This window comes from Dreissena polymorpha, chromosome 16, assembly GCF_020536995.1.
Source record: "Dreissena polymorpha isolate Duluth1 chromosome 16, UMN_Dpol_1.0, whole genome shotgun sequence".
Taxonomy (NCBI): Eukaryota; Metazoa; Mollusca; class Bivalvia; order Myida; family Dreissenidae; genus Dreissena; species Dreissena polymorpha.
The window spans coordinates 33,628,783-33,642,496 of record NC_068370.1 but is presented as its reverse complement, the minus strand read 5'-3'; the positions used below and the strand labels follow the sequence as shown (position 1 = coordinate 33,642,496).

General features: G+C 38.4%; 2 protein-coding genes across 2 annotated transcripts; one reads left to right on the top strand and one right to left on the bottom strand.

The window, feature by feature from the left end:
* Positions 1-1,111: 1,111 nt before the first annotated feature.
* On the top strand, positions 1,112-1,921 carry LOC127861756 (tachykinin-like peptides receptor 86C). The gene has a single exon (XM_052400436.1). It carries the CDS (start codon positions 1,112-1,114, stop codon positions 1,919-1,921), a length of 810 nt encoding a protein of 269 aa, XP_052256396.1.
* Positions 1,922-2,448: 527 nt separating this feature from the next.
* On the bottom strand, positions 2,449-7,530 carry LOC127861755 (B1 bradykinin receptor-like). Its single transcript, XM_052400435.1, has 3 exons — positions 6,610-7,530; positions 4,383-4,426; positions 2,449-2,617 (listed from the first exon to the last, which is right to left on the bottom strand). The coding sequence occupies exons 1-3, from the start codon at positions 7,528-7,530 to the stop codon at positions 2,449-2,451; spliced, it is 1,134 nt and encodes a 377-aa protein (XP_052256395.1).
* Positions 7,531-13,714: the final 6,184 nt, after the last annotated feature.

Below are 13,714 nucleotides of genomic sequence, written 5' to 3'. Positions count from 1 at the left end.
TTCCGCAATTTTTTCGCACCGGTGTTATCTCTTTTATTGCCCGGTGTAATGTATCCGAACATGATAACGACGTTGGCACATAATGAAATGATATATGCACATAACATAATGTCGTTTGTACAGCACGAATTAGTAAATGCACATAACACAATGAAAAATTCACAGTACGAACTGTCGTTAGTACAGAACAAATTAGTAAATGCACATAACATAATGACAAATGCACACAACATAATGACAAATGCACACAACATAATTACAAATGCACACAACATAATAACAAATACACAGAACATAATGACAAATGCACACAACATAATGACAAATGCACACAGCATATTGACAAATGCACACAGCATAATGACAAATGCACACAACATAATGGAAAATGCACACGACATAATGACAAATGCACACAAAATAATGACACATGCACACAACATAATGACAAATGCCCACAACATAATGACAAATGCACACAACATAATGACTGACAAATGCACACAACAGAATGACACATGCACACAACGAAATAATGTATGCATCAAATGAAATGTCGTTAATACAGAACGAGTTTGTAAATGCACACAATATAATGACAAATGCACACAACAAATGATGTATGCACCTTACAAAATATCGTCAGTACAAAACGGGTTGGTAAATGCACACAATATAATGACGAATGCACAGAACGAAATGACGTATGCACCTAACAAAATGTCGTTAGTACAAAACGATATTGCAAATGCACATAGCATACTGAAAAATGTACAGAACGAAATGATGTTTCTACAGGTCAAAATGTAGTTTACACAAAACAACTTAGTAAATGCACAGAACATAAAGACCATTGCCATCAGAAGGCGGCATTGGCGTTCCATACTATGGATTCAACAACAATCAATGCTGGTAATGTGACATTAATAAACGATACACAACATGAGACATTCAACACGACGTCATCAACGTTGGCAGGATGGGGAATGTTGCCGGTTGGTTACTATGGATACACAAGTGCTCTGCTTTGGAGGGTGTTCCCGCCGATTCTTATTTTAATTGGAACGATCGGAAATGCGATGACTATTTTCGTGCTGCTTCGTCAAAAAAGATGACGTCAACGGCGTTGTTCCTGTTCACTCTTGCGCTTTCAGATACGCTCATATTGATCGGAACTCTGAGAGATTGGGTGCTTTATATCTGGGACATTGACATCCGGATGCTGAATAGCCCCTGGTGTAAAGCGCACCTTTACTTGATCTACTGCAGCATCCACCTCTCCTCGTGGCTGATGGTGGCTGTCACGCTCGAGAGAACAGCTTGCGTGCTCTTCCCGCATAAAGTGAGATTGATGTGTTCCCCACGAAACGCTGAACTGATCATCGTCACCATTGTGCTAGCCGTGTTTGGAATTAATATCATTATACCCGTGGTATTTGATGTGAATGGATACCTGGGCAGGGAGTGCACACTCTCCGCGAAGGAATACAGAGACCTATGGGACTATGTTTATCAATGGACAGACCTCACGTTTTCGTTCGGCGCGCCTTTCATACTGCTCCTAATTTGGAACGTCATTATCGTAGTGCAGCTCTTGCGCTCCCGTTCCAGACGTCAGCGGATGAGCATTTCCGGTCAGTCGCGCGACACGCGTCAAGTGTCGATGCTTATGATTGCCCTTTGCGTGTTGTTCGTCTATCAGCTTGAGAAGATCGATGCGCTCAAGACAGTGGATCCAAGCACGGCCTGGTACGACTATCAGTTCCTGCTGTTCCAGGCGACTGTTGTCAACCTGGTTGGCTTCTTCAATGCAACCTTCTACTTTGCCATCTATGTGTTCAGCGGCTCGAAGTTCCGCGCAGAGCTTAATAGCCTGCTTTGTTGTAAGGAAAGAAAGGACACCAGCCTGTTTGGAAGCTAGGGGCCGATGCAGACGAAACCGTTATACCACCAGAAGCAAGACGCGGACGAAACCCCTTCACCATATTTTAACAGAATTGCACTTTTGTTGTTCGCGTTTGAGAGTATGAATGTCAGAGTTTATTAACAAGTCATCACTGAGTCGTCACGACTAACTTATGTGCTGACCTGCCACTGTGATCATTCAGGGCAAACACACATTCATTTTTAGCCAAAGAAGGTCAGTTAGACCTTAATGAGCACTGGTAGACAATTTGAAGACAATTCATGTCTGGTTGTCTTCAAAAGGGTAAGGTTACTCCGCCAAGCGAGTGCTGACAAATCTAAGGTATCTCTTTCCAATCTTAGTGCGATGTGCCGCCTTTATGGTCGCACTTGAAGTCACCAGCCGTCGACCCGAACCCCAGAACGGTTTTCCCAACATGTTTAGCGTAATGAGTAAAGTCGTCTTAACACACTTCTATTATTTTCTTACGGCCAGTTCCTCGAAGTTTTGGTCCCCATCACTGCATCCACCCCGCCCGTCCTCTATGCTGCCACCTCCGCTGCCCACTGCTCTCGACCTTTTTCCGGCGATGTAGTTAATCCACTATCCACATCACGCACAATTACAATTCCGCTTGGCGATCCTTCCAACTTCTGGGAGTCAGCGAAGTTAGCGGCAGAGGACGTCCGGCTAGAGGGATGACGGTACTCGCTGGAGTAGCAGAGCCACCCATAGAAGTTCCCCTATCCGACCTCCTCAGACGATGTTGTGAAACCACTATCCACCTACGGAAAATTACCATTCCGCTTTGCGATTCTTCTGAGAAGTCTTCAAAAAATATTCTGAAGGTGACTCTCGGCCCAGTCGCGACGTACATGCTCCAGCTGCTGACCGAGGCTGTTCGCAAGAACAACTGAGGTTTATAGTGGTGTTTTGAAAATCGGTGTGAAGGGTACTACTTTTCACCAAATCACACTCATTCCGCGTAACTCAGCTTTCCTAAAAGGTCATTGAGGCAGGTCAGTTAGTAGATGCATTTAAAAGCGAAGACACAGCGGGACATAATTTATTTTCGCTTGAGCTCGTAACACTTCATACGGTGAATCTACGACTAACAAGTTAAGAAACACAAATTCAACCTTTTTGTTTATTTTAATTATTTAAAAGCGTATTTTTCTTATTTAGTGTCAATTATTAAAAAATATTCGACGTATAATTATTATATATCAAATATAATTTTTACATATATTTCTTGTTTAAGCTCAGCTTCATCTTTGCTATCAGAAGTGGAGTTTGTGTGAATCCTGTATAAAATTATGAGAGAGTGTAATTTCCTTCCTTGATGTTTTTGCAAAAACTCACCATTGTAGACAATCAAAAATAAACTAAATTGGTTATTGAATTTGTTTGCGGCCATTCGATTGGCCTTCATTAGAATTCGAACTTAATATTCTTTGACTGAAATTTTAAATACCGGTACATTAACAGAGCGAACAACTGGAGTGCCTTCAGTGCTTTGATATATAATATGTTCATATGCTTGATCTGAGTTCGTATATTGGTAATACATATCTGCACTATTCTAAATATTAAAGCATAAATGTGTGATATTGGATATACGTACACACGTTGATGTACATATCGAGGCGTACTATAATATATGTCAGTTTTGAAATATGACGGTGCCCATATCGTGTAAAGCGTTTGGATTATTTCCTTACTCTGTAAATGGGCGTGTTTCTTAGAAATACCAACACGGGTCACAATGAATTCGAAATCCTCCCGCGCGAAATGTTGAGTTTTCATACACTGAACCCAGGTCGAGAAAGTTAAATGTTTTTTTTTTGCGTTTTAGTAGGGCTCAATTGTTCATTGTCGGCGCGGGTACTACTTACAAGTACCCCTGATAGTCTAAGGTATACTACCATGTACCCCGGGTACGGAAAATATGCTAAACGTACCCGGGAATACTAACGCTTGGTCGTTTACGGCTCTTTTTTCAAATCAATTATATTCATATTTATGTCAATATTCTCTTAATGGCATCAACATAATCTAAACTTATACTAACAAGGAATGTGGAGGCAGGTTTTTTTCGAATAGAATTTTGTTTCGTAATGTTTTACGACGTCGGATTTGGGGCCCGAATTAAATTCGGGTACAGTCCAATAGTTTGTCGGGTACGGTTAAGTATATTTTCCGTACCCGGGGTACATTGTATTATAGAAAGAGTACCCGGGTATTTTTAAGTAGTGCCCGAGCCGACAAAGACCAATCGAGCTCTAGTAGGCACTAGGCATAGGAGCACCAAGGTGCTTTGTCCGGAACTGGTAATCCGATTAGATTAATGAAGGAGTCATGCAGATCTTACTGATATTCTGTCGCATACGTGGCAAGGGATGCACTCTTTGCAATAAGAATAATTTCATTAAAAACATGCCTTTAGTTCGCGTTATAAAGACGGTTAATGAATTACTCTTCCTCTGTGACGGTGTGATTCTTCTCGATAGTTGTTCTCGACTAAGACAATTAACAGACAATAAATTACCAGTGTATTATAATATTTTAAATCAAATTTGACTTACCTTTAAATCTTTTTATGTCCATGTTATATGTGGGAAATATGCTTTATTCGACAAAAGCAAAAATAGCCGTATATATAGTATCTGGCACAAGTTGTCTTATCATACCATATGTTATTAAACGAGTTAAGGAATTGTGTTAGTAAGCGAGCCTTAGGCGAGCTTACAAACGAATTTCCTGGACGAGTTTAATAAAATATTGTATGAAATAGTCTTTACTATGAAATGACATCGAGTGTCAGATCTTTTTATCACATTCTTTTAAATGAGCAAATTAAATAAATATTTACGAAAGCATAATGATAAATCCCGAATGTTGTTTACATTTCGTGACGTCATTTAAGGTTGCAACGTCATTTCAGCAAAATAAAAAAATGCGATTGGTCAATCGAACGAAAATAAGCCAATGAAAACGCTTAAATAGTATATTACACATGTGTCAGATAAAAAAATATGAAATGGTTATATTACATGGGAAACAGGGTATGGCATGTGATAAATTATGTTATGTAATGAAGAATATATGCGGAACTAAAGAAAACTAACATTACTGACAAAACACATATATTTTGGTCAGTTAAAGGTTATTTGTAAGCAATAAGAAAAAAAACAGCATTTTCAACATTTTATAGTTGTGTCTCGCCTCTTCATAGGCCATATCTGGTCATGCTCAACAACATGCAAACAAGAACCGGTGCTTTATTTAAGGGACCCATTCAAACCCTTTTATAGATTCATTGACACGGAATGGAAAAGAAAACGAAGAGAAAACAATTCGATACATCCTCAAGATAAAAATTAATACAAGTATGCGTCAATTAAAAATTTTCATCGTGAATAAAAGCTTAATAGCTCAATAAAACACTTAAAATGCATATCTCAATGGAAGGACCGTCAAATGACATTCAAACAAACGCAGCCTCTACAAATAAGCGAGGGAGGAATCTGATAAATAATACGGGGAGTCTCTTCCAAATGCATAGATCAGCACATATTAATGTCATACTTATGTACAAACACACATAAACATTATATTTTATCAAGTGAATTCCACGTAGACCTTTAGGCATTGTAGACCCATACAGGTGTTTTACCTACCATAGAGTGATGAACTATATGGTCTTCAAATTTATATCCAGCGATTTCTCTAAGTTCTTAAGATACATTGTGGATACGAATAAACTATAAACGGCAGTGTGATGATTATGCAATACTTTTTTATTTTTCACCTGCTGTCAAATATGTAAGGTTTATGTAGTTACATAGTGATCTATGATGTGTAATAATTTCAAAAGAACATAAGATATAAGAACTATGAACCTGTCCGGAGGTCAATGCTCATGTTACTTTTTTTTATACACATTGAATAAAAGTAAATAATTTAACATCGAAACGACTCATAAATTTATTGGTTTTGATAATACAGCTTACTTTATATTCAGTTCATTGTTTCATGCAATGAATGCGCGGGGAGGGGGAGGGGTCACTGTATGGCTCCTGTATTGATTGCAATAGGTTTAGTCCAGTTAATTTCAGATATCACGCAATATAAGTACAAACCTGTATATATGACGGATGGTTAATTTCAGAAATCACACAATATAAGTACATACCTGTATAATGCTGGATGGTTAATTTCAGAAATCACAAAATATAAACATGTATGTACATAATTGTATATATGCGGGATGGTTAATTTCCGAAATCACACAATATATATGTACATAATTGTATATATGCTGAAACATACATTTGTTTACGTTTCTACTGTTGATTTTAAATATCAAAATCCGATCACCAAATGAAGGTTAATGTTTCTGGAAAATACTTGATAATACAAATAAATCTTGATGGGTGAACCATGGATTAGAAGAATTCACAAGGATACAATTTATGCCACAAGTATTCAGTTTTTAATGTAAATAAATGTCAAATACACGAAAAAAAGACATATGTCAATATCCACTAAATATAGTTATGTATTTGGGATTCAGGTGTTTCATTCCATTCGATGCGATCTGAATTCCGCCTTCCGATCTTCTTTATTTCATATCCGGTGACGTCACGTCCATTGGGAGCATTACCTGGGTCTGCGATGCAATACGCAGCGGAATTGCTCACCTCTAACGAGTAGTTTGATTGCATGACACTACCATTGTCCGATGACTTTCCAACAGTTGCGACATCCGGATCGTGGCTCTCGGGCGCTTTGCTGGTCTTCTTCCATTGGAGCATTTCAAGCAGATCGTTTCTGAATCTCGAACAGCTGATGACGTACAAGGCAAAGTTAAACGTGACGTTCAAGTAGCTCCATATGTAGAATATCGTCTGCAGCAGAAGTGCGAACTCGAATTCCTCCAAGGCCCCTCGAGGATCCTGTCTGAACTTACGCCGGATCTGCTTTAGCCGATGAACAAAGTACACGTGGTACACAGAGACAGGAGTAATGGTCACCACATACATGTAGGAGAGCGCCACCACTAGCACATAGGCATGTCCCTGTCCGCTTGATGTATTCTTTTCAACAAATGTACACATTTTCTTTATTTTCTTGCGTTGAAGTTGCAGTTTGAAGATTATGATTGCGTTTCCCACGAAAAGAAAAACGATCGGTGCTGCAAACATCAGAAAGAAATCGATCCATTCGTAAATACTGTCCCGAAAGTGAAGCCATTCTTTAGTCTTCGGAGCACAAAGCAAGTTATTAACACCGTGTAACGTCACCATGGCCGGGACGATCAGGTCTATGGCAGAAATGACGATACATATGCCAAGTATGACCACAGCAGTGTTCCTGGCAGTGAATGTTGCAAGCGCCTTCATCGGGGACAGCATGACAAGCGTCCTTTCCCATGTTACCGCCACGAGCAGCCACGCGGAAATGTGGATGCTCGCATACGTCAGGTACAGCTGCACCTTACATCCAATGTCGCTTAGGTACCGGATGTCCGTTTCCCAGACGCTGTGAATCCAGTTTCGCAGCGGGCCGCTGAGCAGGATGACGGTGTTTGACAGAGTGAGTGCCAGAAGATAAATCGACATCGAAGACAGCTTCCGGAAGCGACGAAGCAGAACCAGAACTGTAAGAGCATTTCCGGCGATGCCGAGGAAAATAAAAATCGGCGGTACCACTTTCCACAAGTTCCTGCGTATTTCACCATAATGTCCTTCAGAAAAGTTCGGTGCGTGTGCTTTTGCTAAGACCATCTCTAAATGTGACAAATTCATTTTAAATGTTGATTATCCGATTCAAGGTCTAACGCGATTGATTCTGTGATAGCAGAATTTATTGTTTTGTCATTACACTTGCATGCTATGTTGCTTATCCTCAAAAGCAGATTTAACTAGTAGTCCCTTATAAATATACATTTATAATTTTAATTCCATACATATAATCTTGATATAACACACATCGTAACTTTAATTTTCACCACGTTTAGTCGGTCACTCTTGAATGTACGTACAAATTTAGTTTTAACCCAAACGATCTATTTTACTAATAAACAAAAATTTCGGTCACCGACTGAACCCCGCCAGCTCCTGGACAATAAAACACATTCAACCGCTTCTAGTCCCTTAGTCTCCGACACGTCATCACCATTGGCGGATATTGAGAGGCGGAAACTGCGCGTACACCCTCACGCGTCTCCACCGTACAACGATTTCATAGAAAAATATGCACAGAAGTGTTTTTATGACATACACGAATTAAAAATCGTTCATGATTTGCAAACCGCAAACACTACAAAGTTAAAACCAACATTGATAACCAACGGCTTTCTTTCTTTGCCATTCAAAACTAAGGTTAACGCACACTCTTATGCTACGGAGCGCTTTCATTTAATGCGTTCTTTTAATTTCCCCAGGTACTGGGTCCGCTATACATTCTCAGCCATGCGCACTGCTTTGATTTGTTCTGTATTGCCGTCGACAATGCCTTTCATTTCCAATGCTTTGATTACACCAAAGACTTATTCTATAGGTCTTTGATTACACGAAGTAAATGATTGACTAAAAATAATGATAAATGACGCTATCAATAATTAATAAACGTTTGTGAATATTATCTTAAAAATACAAAAGCAAATTACGCTACCCGATTACTCACTTTTTTCTTGAATGGAAACTGAAATTATTCAGTAACAACATATGGAAAGTGACCACAATTCTGTAATTCTACCCGATTGACTGTTAAATGAAATCTTTACTTTACTGTTAGCCAGATATGAACATCTGATTAATTTGAAATTTTGTGTACACACGTAACTAATATCCACGCACCGCTTTTGTATTTAATTGTTAAATATGTTTTTCTGAGAAGTTGAATTTTCGTTACAATTTGATTATTTTTCATTAAAAATGATGTTTGTACTACCGTCATTAATATCAAAGCCACACGCTAACCACCTGTGCCCAAAATCAGATATCTTAAACGCGCTACGGAATAGGAAACACAATTCTATTTGAACAAAACCTTTCTCACTCAACATGCCTTTTTGAGTAAGAGTTTCGATAATATAGAAGTCATTTAACAGAATATTGACATAAATATGATAACTAATTTGGGAAAAAAAGCCGACAACAACCAATTTAGCGTTAAAATTCCCGGGTAAGATTCAGTATATTTTCCGTATCCGGGGTACATTTAAGTATACATAAAGAGTACCCGGGGTACATTTAAAAAGTACCCGAGCCGACAATGACCTATCGAGCGTCAATAAGTATTGATAAGTTTGTAACACTTCGCTTCAGACGACAATAATTTGACAAGTTGCGAATAAAACAAGAAGGCCATTAAAGTCGCTCACCTAAGATACAAAGGAACTGGCCTGATCTGTGCAGCCAAAGATATCAATAGAAAAAATGCTCTGATAAGTTTCATGAAGATTTAACTATAAATGGTACTTAGCGTTAACAAGGTTTTACTAAAGCCATATAAAAATGCCCCCCCCCCCTTACAGCCATGCTCTTCTACAGACCAGACCCATTTTCGATCTAATCCAAGATATAATTAAACAAGGGATGTGTTTGTCAGAAACACAATGCCCCCTAATGCGCCGCTTTTATTTTTTGTTACCTTTGACCTTGAAGGATGACCTTGACTTTTCACCACTCAAAATGTGCAGCTCCATGAGATACACATGCATCACTGTGAATGAACAAAAACTGTCACGTGACCCCAAAAGTCAACGTCAGTAGGCGTCTTACGAAGGAAAACAGCCGCACCAGGTAGGTTTTTTGTCAATATCTTCGCTGATCGTCCTCTGGCTTTCATACGACCTAGGGCGGGCAATAAGGCATGCATAAAGCTTGCGATCGGTATACCACGCGTTGTGTGTGTTGCTTTGGTTTTCGAGAACACTTCGGCGCAAATTTTCGTTTAAGAAGCAAACGTCAGTAGTAAAACATACAAAGAGTCGGTGTTTACACAAATAAACTATCACAGAACTATCTATGCGTTACCGGACGAACATATATTACATATTTCTTCGCGTAAACAAACGAAAATATGTATCGGATAAAAAATATACGAAGAGAAGAAACAAATATGGCAAACGTCAGTAGTACATTTAAGAATGGCAAACGTCAGTAGCCAAAAAATGCAAACGGCAGTAGCCGAATATATGCAGGCGTTTCTTTTAATGCGAAACACGGAAATAATGCAATTTATACTAATTAAGAGTTAGATATTACAAATTCAGATTGATGTCACAATGCACGACATAAATAACTTCCGCAAAAACAAAAATCAACAAATGTAACCTTATTTATTTGTGTCTTATAATATGTTAACTGTTCGAATATTTTCTTTAAAATGTTAGTATCATTTAAAGGTTGTCAATGATGGTAACTGTACATTGTCAAAAGTGCTTAGGTGTTTGTTGTTTCTTTCAGCTTAGCCTCAACTTAATGGTTTTGTCCCCGACGGACAACATGCGTCCCCAGCCGCCAAAAAGGGGAAAACACTGAAGTCTTTATTTCAATACAGTTCGAGGTACTAGTTTACGGTTTGTTTATTCACATGTAGCCATTCATTGCACACACATTTGTTGATTGGCATCTACATTAATTAGAAGACAACTGCATCCATAATTCTGCCTATTGCCTTATTATCTAAAGCAGAAGTAAATAACGCAAAACAGTATCTTACCTTGAAAACCTTACCGGAATAACAATACATCGAAATGGTGAATTACTAGTCTTCTGAGATGCCTATACGTATAACTTGCATATCTAAATAAAATGCTGTCGCTTATAAACGAATTTTTTATACAGATTATTTACATTCATTCAAAAATAGGCTTTTATAGGATGTAAGCTGATGCAATTCATCAACACCATAACATTTCATACATATAGTCTTTTTCATAATATCTACTTAATATTAAATTTGTAGGAAAATACATATAAGCGTCGCTCTGTGAAAATGGGGTTTAATGCAATAATGCATGTGCGTAAAGTGTCGTCCCAGTTTAGCCTGTGCAGTCCGCACAGAATAATCATGAACGACCCTTTCCGCCTAAACTAGATTTTTGCGAAGAAGAGACTTTCCTAAAACAAAAATATCATACAAGCGGAAAGTGTCATCCCTGATTAGCCAGTGCGGACTGCACAGGCTAATCTTGGACGACACTTTACGCTTTAAACCCCCTTTTCACAGAGCGACACTCATATATATATATTTTACATTTCAGAATGACAAGAAAGAAGTGTTTTGGAGTTACGGAAAAAGGTAATGTCGATCTGCTAAACCAATCCAATGCGTTCTTGTAGAACAATCTCCAGTAGCATCGCCAGGAAGATTATCACTCTTCAAATGCAAACGAAAGCTTACCCCTTGCAAATCGCCTGCTTCTCCAGCTTTTCGATCACCCTTGTTCAAAGCGATACGACTGTCAAATAGAAATCTATTTCCTAGTGCAGACTCAAACGATGATGATATTAATTGGTACAGACACATTGACGATCATATAGTGCATGCACAGGACGTTAAAACGAGTGATCCGGAAAAAAATGATACTGTTCCAAGTCAAACATGTTTCTCTTCAAACGACGTTGACAAAATATCCAAATGTGACAAAAATGAACAACCAATTGACTTTTGTGATATGGATGATTGCGAAATACTTGCCGGAACAAATGACCTTCAAAGCATTTTAAGTGAATACAACAAGGTGCTTCCAACGGTTATCAAAAAGTTATCCCATCATTCACAGTTACATTTGACATTTCTGTCATTTTAATACTAGTGGTTGAGGACAAATTTCCTTTGGACAATATTGCCCTTCTTTTGTGGACAGACGTTGTTAACTGGTTCAACAATATAAACATTACAAGAATGCGGTATGACGATACTACTAAATTGTTTTGGAAGTGCGGATGGCGGATATTTGGAGCAAGAGTTATAAGTTTCATGTCAGGATTAAAAAACAAGACATTCGATCAAGATGTGTGCACTGAGAAATAATATTCACCGACAAGTTCTACACTTACCTTCGCTGTGCCAGATATAAAGGTGTTACAGGCGTTCAACCCATACACAAGTGAATCACAAAGGGACCCGGGGATTTGCAACGACGGTATAAAGGCGATTGGTCAAAATATTGGACACAGGTCGGCATGTTTAACCTTTGATGGAAAGAAGATAGAGCAAGGTCTTACGAAATTTTGTGGCGATATTGACCTTATTGGATTTGAAGACGGAGAGACATTACACGATAAAAGAAATCGATTAGAAGATATTACGGCTGAGCTTAGTGCTTTGGGCCAAACAGTTGCAGTGGTTGAACAAAAGATTGGTCTACCGAATCTACCAATTGAAATCAAGGAGCAAATAAAAAAACAACTTGTTGGACTCTCTTAAGAAAATATCAACCGGAATACAATACATGGATAAGTTAAAAACGAAGAAGGAATATGCAAAGGATAAGCTGATAGAACGAAGTGGAACAGAGAACTGGAGAAGTGGAATATATTGTTATGCAATAAGTTCCATTATTGGTCTCCTGTACGACATAAATAAAGTCAAGGGAAAATGTAAAACAATTATCCGAGACATTTGCAAAATTATAAGCGCTGTAAACGGATGTAAGTACATAGATGACATAATGGTAGATTTCAACAGTTTGGAAGCATACAAGTCTTTAGAAACACTGACAGACCTAGCAACAGAAAAAGATGACCCACGTTTGATAAAACAAAGGTCTACCGCATGGTTTGATATAAGGTCAAAGGCCAAGGTAACTGGAAGTACTCTCTACCGCAGTATCGGGCTGGATGGTTTGAAAAATCTCAAAGAACATTTCGAACAAGTAATATGTGGAGCCCCTGAAAAACAGTTCTCTGAAAAAGTTAAAGATGCAATGAAACATGGTGTTGAAAACGAAATAAATGCAGTAGCTACCCTTGTCGGAAAAGTGATACCAGTTTTATTTCCTGGTATGATGAAGAAGGGTGCGTTATTTCAAGTGATGATAGCGGAAACACGTTTTGTGTGGTGTCACCCGATGGCAGTTTAAGACAAGATACATCATTATTGTCTACAAGTATGGCAGTTGAAATTAAATGCCCAACCACAGATATTCATTTTCAATTACCACCCAGATATTTATTGCAATGTCTGCCACAGATTGAGGCGTTAAATGTGAACTCGTTGATTTACATGTCATGGACAGAAACTCTGACATCCATATTTAAGGTAGAGCGAAATATAAACCTATATAACAACGCAATGGAAATCGCAAGATCAATATATGACACTTCAAATCCAAAACGACCTAATACATTGTGTTCTAGTGTCAAAACATTGAAAGATGAGATCGAACGTGCGTCAAAGGACCCTTCTTTTTTAGGGTGTCATCCGTCCGCAAAAGTTGGAAAAGCAACTGTAAGAAGTGCTTTTGAAGTTCATACAGTGCATGAAATATCAGTGCTACTAAATTCTCTTGTAGATCTCCATTCCCAAATCCACGAAATAAAACGAGAGAAGGCGAATGGAACTGTAGTGTTTATTTGCGCTGATTTGAATAGAAGTTGGAACAAAAACCTGTCTCTGTCATCTCCTGTAGTTTGGTTTACGAAAGGATATAGTCTCGAAACTAAATAAATGAGAGACATAGCGGAAGAAGTACACAATAGGTGTCATGAATCAGGTATTCATATCCCTTGCCAGTCCTTTGACGGACAATGGCATAACCTTGTTGTGCGAGATTCTGAAAATAATCCA